The sequence below is a fragment of the Marmota flaviventris genome, chromosome 10 (assembly GCF_047511675.1).
Source record: "Marmota flaviventris isolate mMarFla1 chromosome 10, mMarFla1.hap1, whole genome shotgun sequence".
Taxonomy (NCBI): Eukaryota; Metazoa; Chordata; class Mammalia; order Rodentia; family Sciuridae; genus Marmota; species Marmota flaviventris.
The window spans coordinates 114,246,960-114,264,586 of record NC_092507.1 but is presented as its reverse complement, the minus strand read 5'-3'; the positions used below and the strand labels follow the sequence as shown (position 1 = coordinate 114,264,586).

The 17,627-nt window shown below is 37.4% G+C and overlaps 1 protein-coding gene across 4 annotated transcripts in view; it reads right to left on the bottom strand.

Moving 5' to 3' along the window:
• The window catches only part of Dcaf8 (DDB1 and CUL4 associated factor 8), a 47,257-nt gene that overhangs the window by 27,718 nt on the left and 1,912 nt on the right, over positions 1 to 17,627 (bottom strand). For all 4 annotated transcript variants that reach the window (XM_027950734.2, XM_027950738.2, XM_027950737.2 and 1 more), the window contains one exon: positions 489 to 563. In XM_027950734.2, the coding sequence (XP_027806535.1) occupies positions 489 to 537 (49 nt within the window). In that variant the 5' untranslated portion in view covers positions 538 to 563. The remainder of the gene's footprint in view (positions 1 to 488; positions 564 to 17,627) is intronic.

The following is a 17,627-nucleotide window of genomic DNA, read 5'->3' as shown; positions in this document are numbered from 1 at the left end:
GTAACTTCATTTTTTAATTTTATTTTGGCACCAGGTACTGAACTCAGGGCTTTACACATGCTAAGCATGCACTTTATCATTGAGCTATATCCCCAGCCTGGTAACTTCATCTCTTATCTAATACCTCTAATGAAGAAACTCTTATTTACCATGGAAAGAGACCTCTCAATATAACTGGAGAACCTCATCTTTCCCCAAAATCCCCCTGTTCCCATCATCAATTAGGTCTCTTGTTTTTCTCCTTCATTAATAGCATTTCCTAGGTTCAGCCTACCTGTACAGCCTTTCAGAATTCTAAACCTCTTGACATGTTATTGATTTTCTGTAAACAAAAATTTGAAGGAAAAAAAGTACCAGATAATATGTTTCCCTATACTGAAAACAACCCAAGAAGGGTTTCTTCCCCCACAAAAATCCTCCCATGTCTTGCAGGGAGGAGGACCTCAGTTCATAGTAAAAATAGCTTCACCTTCATTTTGGCCCCTTACCATTAGCTAAGTCTGTTTTGCCATCTGTGCTGCTTCCTTTGCTGGACATCTTGAATGATGTTTGCTATAGCCAGCCTGGATTTGGGAGAGGAAGAAAATGAAACAATTAGAAAACAATTAACCTCAGAAAGACTACAAAAGGGGCAAAGAAATTTAACAATGTATAGACTTTGTCAGTTTTATAAAAATGATTTTTGTTATGTGTGCTTAACAGGGCTTCTCAGCTACAGAAAAGCATGTCAGGATTTTTTCCCCCTGTGTCTACTCCAAAAAGGAACAAATTTGGGGAAGTCAACTGCCATCTCTTTACCTTATTCACTGAATAACTGGCAGTTTTTTTTCAGATGGGTAAGAAAGAACCGAAAACCTGAAACAGCAGGCACAAATCAAATGACAGGGTACTGCAGGCAAAGAGCCTCAACTCAACACAGAAAGCTAGCTTCAGCACTTTCCTGTAGACAAGGGTATTCTGTTTTAAGCAATATTCATATGTATCCACAAACTCTGTAAAACTCTTATTTTCATAACATGAAAAGGTGAGTCAGATTCTGAATATCATTTTATACAGAAATAAACAGTATAAATCAAGCTCTTGTTAATTACTGAACTTGGGCTTTATGTTCACTCAAGACTCCTAGTTTCAAGCTTAGTACAAACATAGATATTCACAGCTTCTTATTCTTTTTTTTTTTTAAAGTAACTTTTTTTTTTTTTTTTTTTTTATTTCTTAGTTTTCGGCGGACACACATCTTTGTTTGTATGTGGTGCTGAGGATCAAACCCGGGCTGCATGCATGCCAGGCGAGGGCGCTACCGCTTGAGCCACATCCCCAGCCCCATCTTCTAATTCTTGAACTCAAGAGCACTTAAGACTCCTAAGAAAAATCTCTTAAAATTTTCCCCCTTTTAGGACTAACAGTCACCATGTACAAAGGTGGGAAAGAAAAGGGCATTTCCATTAAACCACCTCAGTTCATTTTAAACAATGGCAAACTTTCACCTAATACCAACAACTTTCATCAGACTTGTCATTCTGGCAAAATTCTAACTAGGAACCAGGCTATCTAGCTTATTTCCTTTTGCCACTATAGCACGATCATTCCCACCCGCACCCCAGGGCCTTACTGCCACCTCTAGCAAATTTCAAAGAGTAAAGAATAATGTTATTCAGACCAGAATTTTGTTAAGCCCTTTCAGGGCCTTGGACAAAAGGCACTGGTAAAAGACAAAGTATGATTATGACCCCAGTCCTTGGGCCCAGGCACACTGGCCTCTAATCTTTCAACAGCCCTTTCATTCCCATAACAATTATCTTTTTTTTTTTTTTTTTTTTTTGATACCAAGAATTAAACCCAGGGGTACTTGACCACTGTGCCACAACTCCAGCCCTATTTTATATTTTATTTAGAGACAGGGTCTCATGGAGTTGCTTAGTGCCTTGAAGTTGAAGAGATTTGGCTTTGAACTCATGATTCTCCTGTCTCAGCCTTCCAAGCTGCTGGGATTACAGGGTGCGCCTCTGTGCCCGGCTCCCATCCTTATCTTTATGCCCTACTCTCCTCTACAGAAACCCATGCTGCTTCATAAAAAGTATCCTCTGCCAAGAGACAGCTGCACAAAGACTGCTCACTGTAGGGCAGGGTTGGGGAGTAGGAATACTGCAAGAACAGGGCTGAAGTTAAATATAAGGAAAAGACACCTGGGTGGGAGATGGTAAAAGACAATGCCAACTAAAAGAACATGTGAAGCCACATAAAGAAAACAGTGAAGAGCCATTTGTAAGCAGGCTGTTTTTCTCCTCTAACTTTGAAGTGTATATTTCTGTATGGCATTCCTAACACAGCACTTGCTTTTCCTTCTCAATAGTCTCTGTTTATATTCTTTAGCATCTTAGCAGTATCTTCTCCCCCATAACTGGTGTAAAACTGATTATATTAATTGCAAAAGTCCTATGACATGGGGAAAATAACTGTACTACTTTACGAAGATTAAAAACTAAAGGTATGAGCAATACAGTCTTGTGGTCAACTGGGAATGGATATGATATGATATTTTTCTACCCTGGAATTAAAACTGCTTACCGTATCATACTTCTCACCCTACTATTATCCACTCCCAGATAAGAATCTAGAAAGACAGCTCCAGAGAATCTTTCTCAAAACTAATCAACTTCTACAATAGTCCAAACTGCCTGAACTTTATATAGAGTCATATCTGCTCTAAAACACATATTTGCTTTTCCAACTCCATGGTCAGGAACAGCCAGAGACTATATTCATACCCAGCTCTGAGATGTGGGAAAGAGGGAGCCAGGAAGTTCAACTTATACCAAGAGGTTATGGAGTAGTTTTGGTGGGACCTGGCTTAAGGTTCTTTCAAAAACAAATCTTCTCTTAGAGGAAAATAGCTGTTAGAATTTATTGCTAAATTCAAAAAGCAAAAACCCTGTGAATACTTAGGTCAAGCTGGGTGCAGTGGCACACGCCTGTAATCCCAGCAGCTGGGGAGGCTGACTCAAGGATAGCTTTCAAAGCCAGCCTCAGCAACTTAGAGAGGCAGTAAGTAACTCAGTGGGACCCTGTCTGTAAATAAAATGCAAAATAGGGCTGGGGATGTGAATCAGGGGTTGAGTGCGCCTGAGTTCAATTCTCAGTATCCAAGGGAAAAAAAAAAAGAAACTTAGGTCAACCCTGTTTAATCACTGAGTTAACAGACAGAAGCCAGAGTTTAGTAAAATCATTCCTAGACTAAAAAACCAGAAGTCCAGGATTTCAGTATGTGAGCCAAGCCATTTAGCATACTTCATGCCCTCACATGAGGTATTGAACCTTCTTTGAACTTTATTTTCTCTAGCTATTAAAAAAAAAAAAGGACTGGTAACGTGGCTCAGTGGTTAAGCGTTCCTGGGTTCAATCCCTGGGGGGGTGGGTGTCCAAAATCTAATATTTTTTGAGCTCTGACATTATAATCAAAAAGTTTCAGATTTCAGAGCACTTCAGATTTTCATCCTATTAGAGATGCTCAACCAGTAAAATCTATACAAATATTCCAAAATTTGAAAAACTCTGAAATGTGAAACACTTCTGGTCTCAAGCATTTCATATAAGGGACACTCTACCTATAGTAATTCCAGAGATGGTATAGATAAGTCGAATTTTATAACTTCTGCAAAAGGGTACTCTGGAGCAGTGGTCTCCAAACTTCATGAATCTCTCTCAGTGAAAAATTTGATGACAATAATAAAACACAACCACTATTGGAATGAGTTGTTATTCTTAGAATATGAATTTTAATCAAAAGCCGCATGTGATGGCACATGCCTGTAATCCTACAGGCTGGGGAGGTTGAGAAAGGAGGACTGTGATTTCAAGGCCAGCCTCAGCAATTTAGAGACACTGTAATCTATCAAAATGAAAAAACCAGTTCAACTCTAGTGCAGAAAGTACAGTAACTACAATTGAGTTCTATCTATCCCCCCCCCCCATTCATATGTGGAAGGAATAACTCCCAACATGGTAGTATTTAGATAAGGAGACTATGGAATATAATTAGGTTTATTTTTATTTTTTTTTTAATTTTATTTTTTTTTTTATATATTTTTTTTTTAGTTTTCGGCAGACACAACATCTTTGTTTGTATGTGGTGCTGAGGATCGAACCCGGGCCGCACGCATAACAGGCAAGCGCGCTACCGCTTGAGCCATATCCCCAGCCCTATAATTAGGTTTAGATGAAGTCACAGCTGAGGCCCACACAACAAGATGTCTTTATAAGAGACACCAGAGAGTTCTGTCTCCCCACTGCCATGTTAGGACACAGAGATAAGGTTTACATGTACAAGAGAGGAAGAAAGCCTTCAGCAGATACCAATCATGTTGGCACTTCAATCTTTTGATTTGGAGCCTTCAGAACTGAAAAAATGAATTTCTGTTGTTTAAGGCACCAGTCTAAAGTAGTTTGTTATGAGCTATTTAAAATGCTATCAAAATTAAAGCAGGCAGAGATACTGTGTCTGTGCCCTAGGCTCAAGTATAGGAGCCACTCTAGAATTTTTTGCACTCACCAACAAATACAACCTTATAATCTGAAGTTTGGGACATTTGACTCAAACTCACACTACTTCACGCCCCCCCTCCCCCAGTACTGGGGATTGAACTCAAGGGTATGCTACCATTGAGCTATACCCTGAATCCTCTTTTATTTTGAGACAAGGTTTCACTAAAATGCCCAGATTTTCCTTGAAATTGCAGTTCTCCCATCTCAGCCCCGCCCCCAGTAGGTGGGGTTACAGGTGTGCATCACCAGTCTGACTCTTCTTCATTCTTCCATGCATTACATACCCCACCCCCCAAATCCACTGTTTCTACTTTTATCAATATCCACCTACGTCCAGTCCAGAGCAAACCATGCTGGGCTTAGAAAAGCTGATGAGTTCACTGCCCCAGGTAGCTGGAGGAGTTTAATTAGATTAGCTCTCCTGCCTGTACTCTAAAAATAGCCATAACCCCTACCAAACTGAAGGTTAAAGAGTAAACTAGTGGAGGATGGAGAAAAAAGACCCAGGTATCATTTTAATTTCACTAAGAAACTCCAGTGGCCTATTTTTTTATGCCTTAATAAGGCCTTACATTTTTAGCCAACTATATAAAATATTAACTAAAAACCATGCAGAAGAGGAGTTTATATATTGGATAAGAGGACTTTATAGAAGCCCCAAACGTCTCTGGGGCTACTTTCCCTCGCACAAGAATCTATGTATGATAGAACCACTGGATATCCAAAGCAAAAAAGAAAGAGAAGGGAAAAAACAAACAAAAAAAAAGGGAACAAACAAAAACTCCTTAACCCATACACTGCACAATATGCAAAAACTAACTCAAAATGGATTCTAGGCTGGGGTGTAGTTCAATGGTAGACCATGTGCTTAGCATGCAAAAGGCCCTGGGTTCAAGCCCAAGCATCCAACACACACACACACACATTAAAGAAATCACAGACCTAAATGTAGAAGTTAAAACAATACAATTTCCAGAACAAGACAAAGATGATTACCTTGTGGCCCTCAGTTAGGCAACTGTTTCTTAGAACAAGCATAAAAGAAAAATTAATAAATTGGACATATCAAAATTAAAATCTCTTCAAAGCTGGGTGATACCCATCTGTAATCCCAGCCACTCAGAAGGCTGAGGCAACTTCAAGTTCAAAGCCCTTCTCAGAACTTAGCAAAGCCCTAAGCAACTTAGTGAGACCCTGTCTCAAAACCAAACCAAACCCTGGCTGGGGATGTGGCTCAGTGTTCAATCCCTGGTGCCACCACCCCCCCACCCACAAAAAAGCCAAGTTTTAGATGATAATATCCGGAAAACATGACTGATAAAGAATGATAATCATAATGCATTTTTAAACTCTTATAACTAAATAGTAGTAACTTGAGAAGGAGTTAATTCTTAACATTATTAGAGAAATATAAATTAAAACCACAATGAGGCCAGGCACAGTGGTGCATGCCTGTAATCCCAGTGGCTTGTGAGACTGAGGAAGGAGTATCACAAGTTCAAGGCCACAGCAACTTAGCAAGGCTCTAAGCAATTTAGTGAGACCATATCTTAAAATAAAAAATAAAAACGTCTGGGGATGTAGCTCAGTGGTAAAAAGCTTCTGGATTCAATCCCAGTACTACAAAAAACAAACACTCCCCACACCCCAAAAAAAACCCACAATGAGAATCCACTAAACACCTATCAGAATGATTAAAAATATTTAAATAATGAGGAAAATTTATATCAAGTACTAACAATAAATTTAACAACTGGAACTTTCATACAATGCTTATAGAAACATAGAACAGTAATTTGAAAAATGTTTTGGAAATTTCTTATTAAGGAAAACATACCATACAAACCAGGAATCCCACTCCAGGTAACCTTCCCACCCCAAGAAGCAACATGAATATCACATTATAATAAGTGCAAAAAACCAGACTCAGTTATGTAATATATACAATTCCATTTATGGTACTTTCTGGGAAAGATAAAACTGTAGGGATAAAGAGTACATTGGTACGGAGTGCAGCAGCTGGGGAGGCTGAGACAGGAGGATCTGGTGTTCAAAGCCAGCCCCAGCAATAGCAAGGTACTAAACACAACTCAGTGAGAACCTGTCTGTAAATAAAATACAAAATAGGGCTGGGGATGTGTCAGTGGTTGAGTGCCCCTGAGTTCAATCCCTGGTACAAAAAAAAAGAAAGTGAGAAGAATGGGAGGAGACTGGTGAAGATTTAAAAAAAAAAGTCATGATCTTGTTATATAATAGATAATATTCAACAATTAAAAACAGAAAATTCTCAAGGCTGTGATTATTAATGTAAGTTGACTAAAGTAGTCAATATATCACAGTACATGAGAACAAAATGTCAGGTCCTCTCACTTGAAAAGTGCCAGAAGGATTTTTTGCTGCAACCAAAGCCACTTTGTGATTTAACAGCAAGCATGTGACTTGTAAGATGAATCTGAATTACATAAAAAAAAAAAAATCTCCAACCCTATTGTTGTTGTGATAACTAAAAATATCAGAGGCTAAAAGTAGATCAAAGTTTTTCTAGCAATTGTACTACTGACTTGTATGTTTGTTTATTTATTGGTGCTAGAGATCAAAACCAGCCCTTTTGTGTGCTAAGCACATGTTCTATCACTAAGCTATATCCCCAGCACCTGTATGTTTGTGTTTTTTATTTTTTAAAATTTACTTCTAGTTCATTTTAAGTCCTTTGGCATCTAGGGCCTTATAAAAACTGGTCTGATAACTTTATATGACCTGGAGCCTAATGGAAACATCAACATATTTAATACTACTGGACTGTCGTTAGTCCCTTTACTAAGACTTGAACTCAGTCAGTTCTTATAACTTACATAATCCCAGTATTCTCAGTCCAGTCCATGACTCATTCTGCAATTCAAATGCCCAACTTTCCTACAGAAACATCCATATTTCAATGAAGCAAGGTTTTAGAACTTCCTCTGAAACTGAAAGATGATGGTACAAAAATACTGAGAGTCATACAGTCCCTGGTTCCTCTTGAGAGGACAGATGTGCCCTATCACTTATAACTAAACAGATGTTCAGGGCTGATCTCCATCCAAAGTACAAATTTGCTTTTCTAGGCTCCACAGTCCATCTGGTATCAACTAGCCCTACTTTCCTTACCCCACATTTTTGTTTTCAAAATGCAATGGCTCATTTTAAATTCATTTTTCTTTCCTTAATATTTTTCTGCTTCATAACAAATACTTCTCCAAGCCAATTTTTTACTCTGCTGCTAGCTACACTCTAACAATATAATGTTTATTAATCAGACAGAGAACCTCTGGCATGTAAATTCAAAGGACGACCCCAAAGAAGCTTGAACTCATGCTGTATAAAACATGTTTAAAGGGAGACAGAACTTTAGGTTACTTTCTAGTAAACACTTGGAGGGGTTGAATAATCAACATAGTCTCCTCTGACAAGCTGGATCAGGGAAATTAATTTCCGTTTCTACTGTTCAAGATTTGACAACAGAAGAAAATCCAATTGTATACAGGCTCATCATAGTACCCATTTTTATTCAAATTATAGGCCTCTGGCACCACCCAGTGGCCCATCTGTAGACAAACATGCTGGTATGCAATATAGAAGTTATAAAAATAAACAATGTGTCCACAATCCCTTTTGCAGCCATAATCAATTTTTAAAAATAAGTATAGAATTATAATACAAGTATATCACTTTTTAAAAAATAAAAATGTTACAGTTGAACAGAGGAAAAGATTATATTAGTTTCAAGGAGAAGGAGAAGCTTCCACCAGAAATTAACTTTCAAAAAGAGCTTTAAAGAAAGGATAGGATTTCAATGGGTAGAGTTGAGAAAAAAAGATATTCTGAAGGTGCAGAATGAGCAACAACATGTAAGTTAAGAAGCTGACAGGCTCAAGAAAATATGAGAAGTAGATGACAGGCAGAGTTGATTTAATTAAAAAGTATAGTCAATAGCTGGAGGCAATACTGCTGCATGCCCATAACCCTAGCTAAATGGGAGGCTGAGGTAGGACTGAAAGTTCCAGGCCAGCCTGGGCACTTCATGAGACCCTGTCTCAAACAAAACAGAAAAAAAGAAAGGAAAGGAAGGAAGGGGGGGGGGGAAGGGAAGGGAGGAGGGGAGGGAGGGAGAGAAGGGAAGGGAAGGGGGGAAGGGGGGAAGGGAGGAAGGGAGGAAGGGAGGAGGGGAGGAGGGGAGGGGAGGGGAGGGAGGGAGGGAGGGAGGAAAGGAAGGAAGGAAGGAAGGAAGAAAATGAAAAAAGGGAAGAGGGTACTGAGCTCAGTGGAAGAGGGCTGCTGGGTTCAATCTCCAGTAGCACCAAAAAACAAAACAAAACAAAAACAAAATGAAGTGTAGTAAGTGGAGGGATGGGGGTATACTTCAGTGGTAGAGTAGCAGCATAGAATGTGCATACCAGCATCACAAAACAAAAAACACCCATACAGTAAGTTGACATGTGCTTGTTATGCATCTGATTACTTTGTCAAACATAGGATAAACTGAAATTAACAAAAAAGAAAGGGGAAATAAGTTTAAAAGCTATGGTAGTTGCCAAGAAAAGCAGTAAAGAAGGCATGTCTTAGGTTGGTAGCAGCAGATGAAAATAAAAGGGAATTGACATGAGAAATACTATAGAGGTAGATAATATTTAGCTCTTTAAGTAGTTATAAAGCTGAAAGTCAACACAAGTTTTGAGCCTGAAAATCAAATGCCACAAATGAGAAGCTAACATGAGAGGGAAGAGATGAATTTTGATTTTGAATGTGTTTAAAATCCAAATTGACATGCTAGGAAGGTAATGAGAAACCAATGCAGGTAAGGACATTAATAAATAAATTAAGGCTGGGTATGGTGGTGCATACCTATAATCTGAGGCTCTTGAGAGGCTGAGGCAGGAGGATCGTAAGCTCAAAGCCAGCTTTAGCAATTCAGCAAGCTGTAAGTAACTTAGTGATACCTTATCTCAAAATAAAAAATAAAAAGGGTTGGAGATGTAGCTCAGTGGTTAAGTACCCCTGCGTTAACTCCCTGGTACAAAAAAAAAAGAAGAAGAAGAAATAAATTAGGAAATTAGGACCAGACATATAGATTTGTGAGTTGTCTGTACAAAGAAATTTCAATATCAGATATCTTATAAATTATACTAAAAATAAACAAAAAGAAGTACAAAAGCAAGCTCTGAGGGGCTGGGATTGTGGCTCAGTGGTAGAGCGCTTGCTTAGCACGTACAAGGCCCTGGGTTCGATCCTCAGCACCACATAAAAATAAATAAATAAAATAAAGGTATATATTTAAAAAAAAAAAGAATGAAACATTCCTTAAAAAAAAAAAAAAAACCCCGCAAGCTCCGAGAAAGGAGGTCCACAGAAAGAATCTTAAAAAATACATATCCTCAGATAAAAGCAAGAATGGAGACAGATAAATGGTCAAGAGAAGTAGGAAAAATAATAAGTTAAATGCCTTGGAAGTCAACGATAAAAAGGTTTCAGGCAGGTGGGAAATGTCCATGTTTCCCCTATTTCCAATGCTACCGGCAGGGGCAGGGGGGGAGATATACTAAGAAAAGGCTCTAAGAGTCATAATAGCTTTTCCCAAGAAATTGCCACAGGATCTGAATTATTTTCTTCCCTATTTAAGCATCACAAACACCAGGGGGTGCTGGGGATATATAGCTGAATTGGTAGAGTGCTTGCCTTGCATGCACAAGGCCCTGGGTTCAATCCCCAGCACCACCAAAAAACAAACAAAACAACAACCCACAAAACAAAACAAAAAAAACCCACCAGGATTTAGCTATCTCTTCATTTAATTCTATAAAATAGAAATAATTTTTAAGTCACTGGAACTACAAGCATGTACCACAATGCCCAAATAAAAATGCTTTCCTTAAGAAACTAATTAGCTCCACTGGCACAGTAGAAAAATATATTTTTTTACTTTTTATTTTTCTTTATATAGGGCCCTAGTTAAGAACCAGATAAACTGGGTTCACACCTGCAATCCCAGCAGCTGTGGAGGCTGAGATGGAAGAATCATGAGTTCAAAGCTAGTTTCAGCAAAAAGCAAGGTGCTAAGCAACTCAATGAGACCCGGTCTCTAAATAAAATACAAAAAAGGCTGGGGATGTGGCTTAGTGGTCAAGTGCCCCTGAGTTCAATACCTGGTACAAAAGCAAAAAACAAAAAAAAACCCAACTCATTAGCCTATCAATTTATCATAACTTGTGACCATGTCTAAACAAATAAACTTTTTTTTTTTAGTTGTAGATGGGCACAATATCTTAATTTTATTTATTTTTATGTGGTGCAGAGGATCTAACCCAGTGCCTCACTTGTGTTAGGCAGGTGCTCTACCACCGAGCTACAACCCCAGTCCCAAATAAACATTTTTATTCATACTGTCATCTGAGTACTTTTTATATTTTACATACACTTTTATAAGAAATATTTAATTCTACCTTTCAGCTCATTTGCTCATCACTTGGCAGTGAAGAGCCCTGTTCTTAAAGTTAACACCGTAAAACAGAAAGAAAAGGGCTTTCATGTCAGACTTGGGTTTGAATTCTACTTTTAGTTTGTTTAGACAATACTTTATTAGTTTTGTAATCAAGCCCATGTAAATAAGACCTTACATATTTAATACAGTACATACCCCTGTACAAATGGAAAAAGATTAACGTTTCTAGACCAATATGGCTGTTAATTTCTATACAATGCCAACTCAACACAATAAACTGGGATACTGTTTCCAAAGTTGATAGCACAGCTAGTTTCCAAAGATTCAAATTGCATATATGTGTGTGTGCATAAATCTATATCCATCTACATATATTTATATATAAAGACCAGTAATAACAGTATGAATTCTATTCTATGTATTTTTATATTTGTTTCCTTTGTAAAACAGGATAATATCACAACTCTGCAGGAGTTGATTTAGAGGATTAAAGATAATATATGCAAAGAGGCTGTCTGTACATAGTAGTTTTCCAACTCTGGTGCCAGATGGCATTACTTAGAGAAGTCTGGGCTTCTCTGTTACTCAGAAATGATCCTCCATACACTGTAATTTAGGACACAGTCCCAAGTCTATGAAATTTGCTTACCACTCTCACTGGCCTTTTAAAGAATTTAGAGAACTCTGTTAATAACTTCTTTTGAGCACAGTCATGTTTTGTGTACTGGGGCAAAGCAATCCATCCAGGAATTCACAACATAAGCCTCCCTCTCAAGTTCCAAGGATACCCAAGATGGAAGACTACAAAGCAAAGAGGAAGATGAGGAAGTTATTTCTAGTATTCTATGAATAAGAAACTTCATTACTTTTTTGGATTAATGACCTCTCTCCATGTTGGTAACACCAAATGCAGAGTTTATAGTTTACTGGTTTTAATTCTAGTAATAGCTTTTTAGAGTATGTTAGGAATGCACTCTAATCCTTAAGTGCTGTTTTCCAGCAGCAAAGTTGCTACTCTTTATAATAACATGCAAGCCCATTTATCTCAATTTAAATAGTCCTAAGGGTTATCTATTTTTTCATTGGGTTTCCAACATGACTTATCTTTACCATCAGAATTCAGTCCCCATTTTATTTCAATTTCTGCCATTCACAATTCAAATTTTTCTTAAATCATTGGAAAAGCCACTATACCAAATATATAATTAATATAATTTTATATATATATATATATATATATATATATATATATATATATATATATATATATAAAATTTGATGCTTCAAATTTACTACTAAAAAAAAAAAAAAAAAAAAAAGGCTGAAAACATCAAGAAGTACCTTCTTGCCTGGCATGGTGGTATATGCTTTAATCCTAGTGGCTTGGGAGGCTGAAGCAGGAAGATTGCAAGTTCAAAGCCAGCCTCAGCAACTTAGTGAGGCCCTAAGTAACTTAATGAGACTCTGTCTTAAAAATAAACAAATAAAAAGGGCCGAGGATGTGGCTCAGTGGTTAAGTGCCCTTGGGATTCAATCCCTGGTACAAAAAAAAAAAAAAAAGGACAATGTACTCTCCTACCCATTTCAGGTTACAGGGCAGGTCTAATGCATAGTACCAAGTAAGTTCAACAAAACATACCTGATAATGTGGCAATGAACAAAGTACACCAAAGGAATAGTGTCTTGGTTACCACAAGAGGTAAACCTTATATTAGTTTTACAAATGGCTAGGAAAAACCAGAAAGAACAAAAAGAGGCAAGTACAAATGCTTCATATTAGAACTTGGCCAGACTGCCTTAAACATGATCTTCAGAGGATAAGAGGAAATATCTAATTTTTCAGATACAATGATGAAAACCTATGCAATGATCCAATCCATTAGACATATCACAATTCATTAATAAAATGCTAGCTTTGTTATATTAATCACTCCCCAATACCCTTGGCCAACTCAGAGCAAGTTCAGTTCATTATTTAACCTACATTACAATACATTCCTAGGGTAAGGTAGTACCTGAGAGATTGGACTTCTGACACAGAAACTATAACCTGTAGAGATAAGATGATAAGATGGCTCTAAACCCCAAACCTATAACAGGCTAATTTCAGAAGAGCTTTCAGGACTTTCTTTTCACTCTAAGAGTAGAATGACAAATTCAGTAAACAAGAGTAGGTAATCCCTTTTTCTGACAGATTTTAGCAGCAGTGAAGTTTCTTGGGTACATTTATGAAAATGAAAGATGAAATTTTCTTTATTACCATAAAGCTAATCTAAAATGCATTGGTTTTTGGCATTCAAATCAAGACACAGTAGTCCCACTTATCTAAGGGGGATTTGTTCCAAGGCTCCACAGGATGCCAGAAACTGTACATAGTATTGAACTCTTATGTATACTATGTTTTTTCCTACATACATACACTATGATAAAGTTTAGCTTATAAATGAGACATGATAAGAGATTAGCAACAAAATGGAATAATTATATCATTATGTTATAATAAAAGTTATCTGAGGGCTGGGGTTATATTGTAGCTCAGTGGTAGAGTGCTTGCCTCACATACGTGAGGCACTGGGTTCAATCCTCAGCACCACATACATAAAAGAGAAACACTTGGCATATTTGAATTGTCAGCATCACCACACTTGCACTTTGGGTCCATTATTAAGGAAAATATCTATTTTTTCAATTTTCTAATTGGCAGTCATTTGATAACCCAGATGACTGCCAAGCAAGGCATAAGTGGGTATACAGCGTAGGGATACCATACAAGAAGACGATTCATACCCAGGCAGGTCAAGGCAAGGTTTCACCAAATTATGCAGAATAGCAAGCAATTTAAAACTTATGAATTGTTTATTTCTGGTCTTTTCCCATTTAATATTTCTGTATTGTGGCTGACAACAGAAAGCAGGGGGCTATTGTACACATGGTCACTACCTCCATGCCTGATACTAATTTAATTAATTCATATGCTTATATTCTAAATAGATGAGGAGAAACACCAGATCATCTGGGCTCATTGATAACCTACTAAAAAAAAAAAAATCAAAACAGAAACCGAGGGCTGGGGATGTGGCTCAAGCGGTAGTGCGCTCTCCTGGCATGCGTGCGGCCCGGGTTCGATCCTCAGCACCACATACAAACAAAGATGTTGTGTCCGCCAAATACTAAAAAATAAATATTAAAATTCTCTCTCTCTCTACCTCTCTCTAAAAAAAAAATAAATAAATAAAATAAAAAACAGAAACAAAAACAAAACACCCAATGCTATACTCCAGAAATATAAAACTAACATAAATTTATTCTTTATTATTTTTTGACAGTGCTGGGGATTGAACCCAGAGCTTTGTGCATGTGAGGCACAAACTCTACCAACTGAGCTATATCTCCAGCCCCCCCGCCAAATTAACATAAATTTAAAAATAATTCTAACACTAGTGTTACACAATAAGAAACCTGTGTTAGGATACTTCCTACTCTTTTATAATCTGGACATTTCCTATATATGTTTAGAGTAACATTTCTACAGTACAAACAATCCAGTAATAAATCTGAAAATTGTATAACTAGTCACTTCATGACTTTTAAAGCCTATAATTCACATGATAGGATTCAGGACTTAGGGCATAAAACTGAATATCTGACTTCCACAACAGAGTAACCTCTATAAAATGTACCATATTAGAGTCTGTTTGCTTTTGAAATGCCAGGATTGTTTTAAAGTGGCAACAAAAAGGCTGGTTTCTTTTAGCTCTTTCTGAAGAGAAGTTTCTAACTTTAGGGCGATTTTAGTAACACTAAGGACAATGGCACTGAGACTGATTTCTTACACATTTTTTAATAGACTGTATTACAAAATGCTCTATCAGATTGGTGGTAGGAATGAAGAAGTCACAGGCATACCTAATCTCCTACCCCAGTCATACTAGGAAATACTTTCTAATAAGATTTCATAATTCTTATGTAATAAATAAAGTATACAAGTATTTACAGAAAGATAATGATTTTACAGCTATGATTCCCTGGATAAGAATAAGATGTTACCTGGACCATAAAATATGAATTCCTCCTGAAGGTTGGCAGGTGGGATTCTTAATTAGCACATGTGGCATTAAAGAACAGTTATTCCTCTATTAACCTATTTCCTTTTCTCCTCTGACCCTTCTTCCACACAACACAAATCTCCAGATCTCAAAAAAAATATAATTGCCCACCTCATCAATACCCCCAAGAGTCTTTACCTTAGAATAGACAATTCAGAAGCTCAATGGTGGTAATGAAAGTTGATAAACCCTGAAATGACAACTGGTCTGAACCAATAAAGTTGCCTTCAGTGCAATGTCATCAGTATATTGCAATTTCATGTAACCTTGGCTCTTCCAAAAATATGTGGAAGCCCACAAAAGAAGGTTTCTTTTTGGTATTGGGGATCGAACTCAGGGACACTCGACCACTGAGCCACATCCCCAGCCTCATTTTGTATTTTATTTAGAGACAAAGTCTCACTGAGTTGCTTAGCACTTCGCTTTTGCAGAGAGGTTTAAATTCTTTACAGTGCTGTTTTATTACTAAAATGGTCCAAGCTGAGGGTAGAGGGGGTGGCACATGCCTGTAATCCCAGTGACTCAGGAAGCCAAGGCAGGAGGATCAGAAGTTCAAAGCCAGCCTCAGCAATTTAGTGAGGCCTTAAGCAACTTAGCAAGACCTTGTATCAAAATAAAAAATAAAATGGGATAAGGATGTGGCTCAGTGGTTAAGTGTCCCTGGGCTCAAGCCCCAGTATCAAAAAAAAAAAAAAAAAAAAAGTCGTTGTAAAATAAAAAACAACTCTGTATTCATAACCTCTTAGTACTGATTCATTGCCTAAATAAAGAGATCTTTAATAATCTTTTATAATCCATTGATAAGGTTAATATCTTGGAGAAAATGTATTTTCTCTATGACTAAAATGAAAGGCATAAGCGGTAGCTGCAGTACAGGTGGGCAACATTACAGCAGAAGGGCTCTTTCTTTTACATCACTGACAACTTGGATCAAGTGTGCTGAGAACAAGAGGAAGGAAGCAACAAACAAAGGAAATGACTGATGCTGACTTTAAGAATACATTTGGAAATATACATACACCAATATCTAGTATTCCTTCTATCCTCTGGTCTTGAACCCTAATCATTTTGTCCTGAAAGGGGTTCAGAAGGCAACCCTGGGTGGGCATTTGCAAAGTACATATCTAAGGTGAACAATTAAAAATGAATGAGGGGATGGGGAGCTCAGCAGAAGAGGACTTTCTTAGCACTTATCATTAAGTTCCCTGGATTGGCCTCCAACTTGTGATCCTCTTATCTCAGCCTCCTGAGTCTTTGGGATTACAGGTGTGCACCCCCATGGCCAACCAATTGTTTTTTTTTTTTAATGTTTATTTTTTAATTATCGACGGACACAACATCTTTGTTTGTATGTGGTGCTGAGGATCAAACGGCCGCAAGCATGCCAGGCGAGCATGCTACCGCTTGAGCTACATCCCCAGCCCCGCCAACCAGTTTTTTATTCTTATTTTTTCAGATATAAAACTTGCTGGCCCTGGGTTCAATCTCCAGTAGTCCAAAGGGGGAAAAAAAACTTAAAAATTTAATCAGAAAAATGTGTTCTAAAACAAAATGCAAATAAGTATAAATGAATTTATAACTTATTCAAAGCTGTTTCTTTTCTTTTTTTAAAATATTTTTTATTTCTTTATTATTATTATTTTTTTTAATGTGGTGCTGGGGATTGAACCCAGTGCCTCATGTGTGCTAGGTAAGCACACTGCCACTGAGCCACAACCCCAAACCCTCAAAGCTGTTTCAATGACCTGCAGAGAAAACAAAATATTTTTTTGAGTGTGTACCATATGCTAGGCATAATCTAAGATCTTTATATAGGTTCTCCCATATAATACTAACAATGACTATGAAAGGTAAGTGGTATTATCCCACTTTTAAAGATGTAGAAATTAAGAAAGAAGTTTAAATAACTCACCTAAGGTCACACAACTAATGAATCTTAATTCAATAAAATTAAACCCAGGTCTATGACAGATTTACATATTAACTTACATATACACCATCATTAAAAATGTTATAATCCAGTCTGTAATGAGCACATTCTAATCTGGGCACCATGTAGGAAAAAACCTTACCAGTATCACTCTTTTAACTGTTTCCTACTACAAATCAAAAAAATAATAGCCAGGTGCAGTGGTGCACACCTGTAATCTTACTCAGGGGGTTCAGGTGAGAGGATCACATGTTTGAGGCCAGCCTCAACAACTTAATGAGAACCTGACTCAAAACAAAAATAAGAAGGGCTGGAGATAAAGCTCAGTGGCAGAGCATCCCTGGGTTCAATCCCCAGTACTGAAAATAAAAAAAGAATCATCATAAATACTATGAATTGGCTAAGCCTACCTTCCAGAGCCAGTCAGCTTTTCTGTCATACCTTATGAACCTCAACCTTAGCACTCTTCTCTCATACTGTTGAATGCACTGGATAATTCTGCTAAGAATTCTTCAGACCAGGTACAACCACTATATATATATATATTTGTGTGTGTGTGTGTTTGTATGTGGTG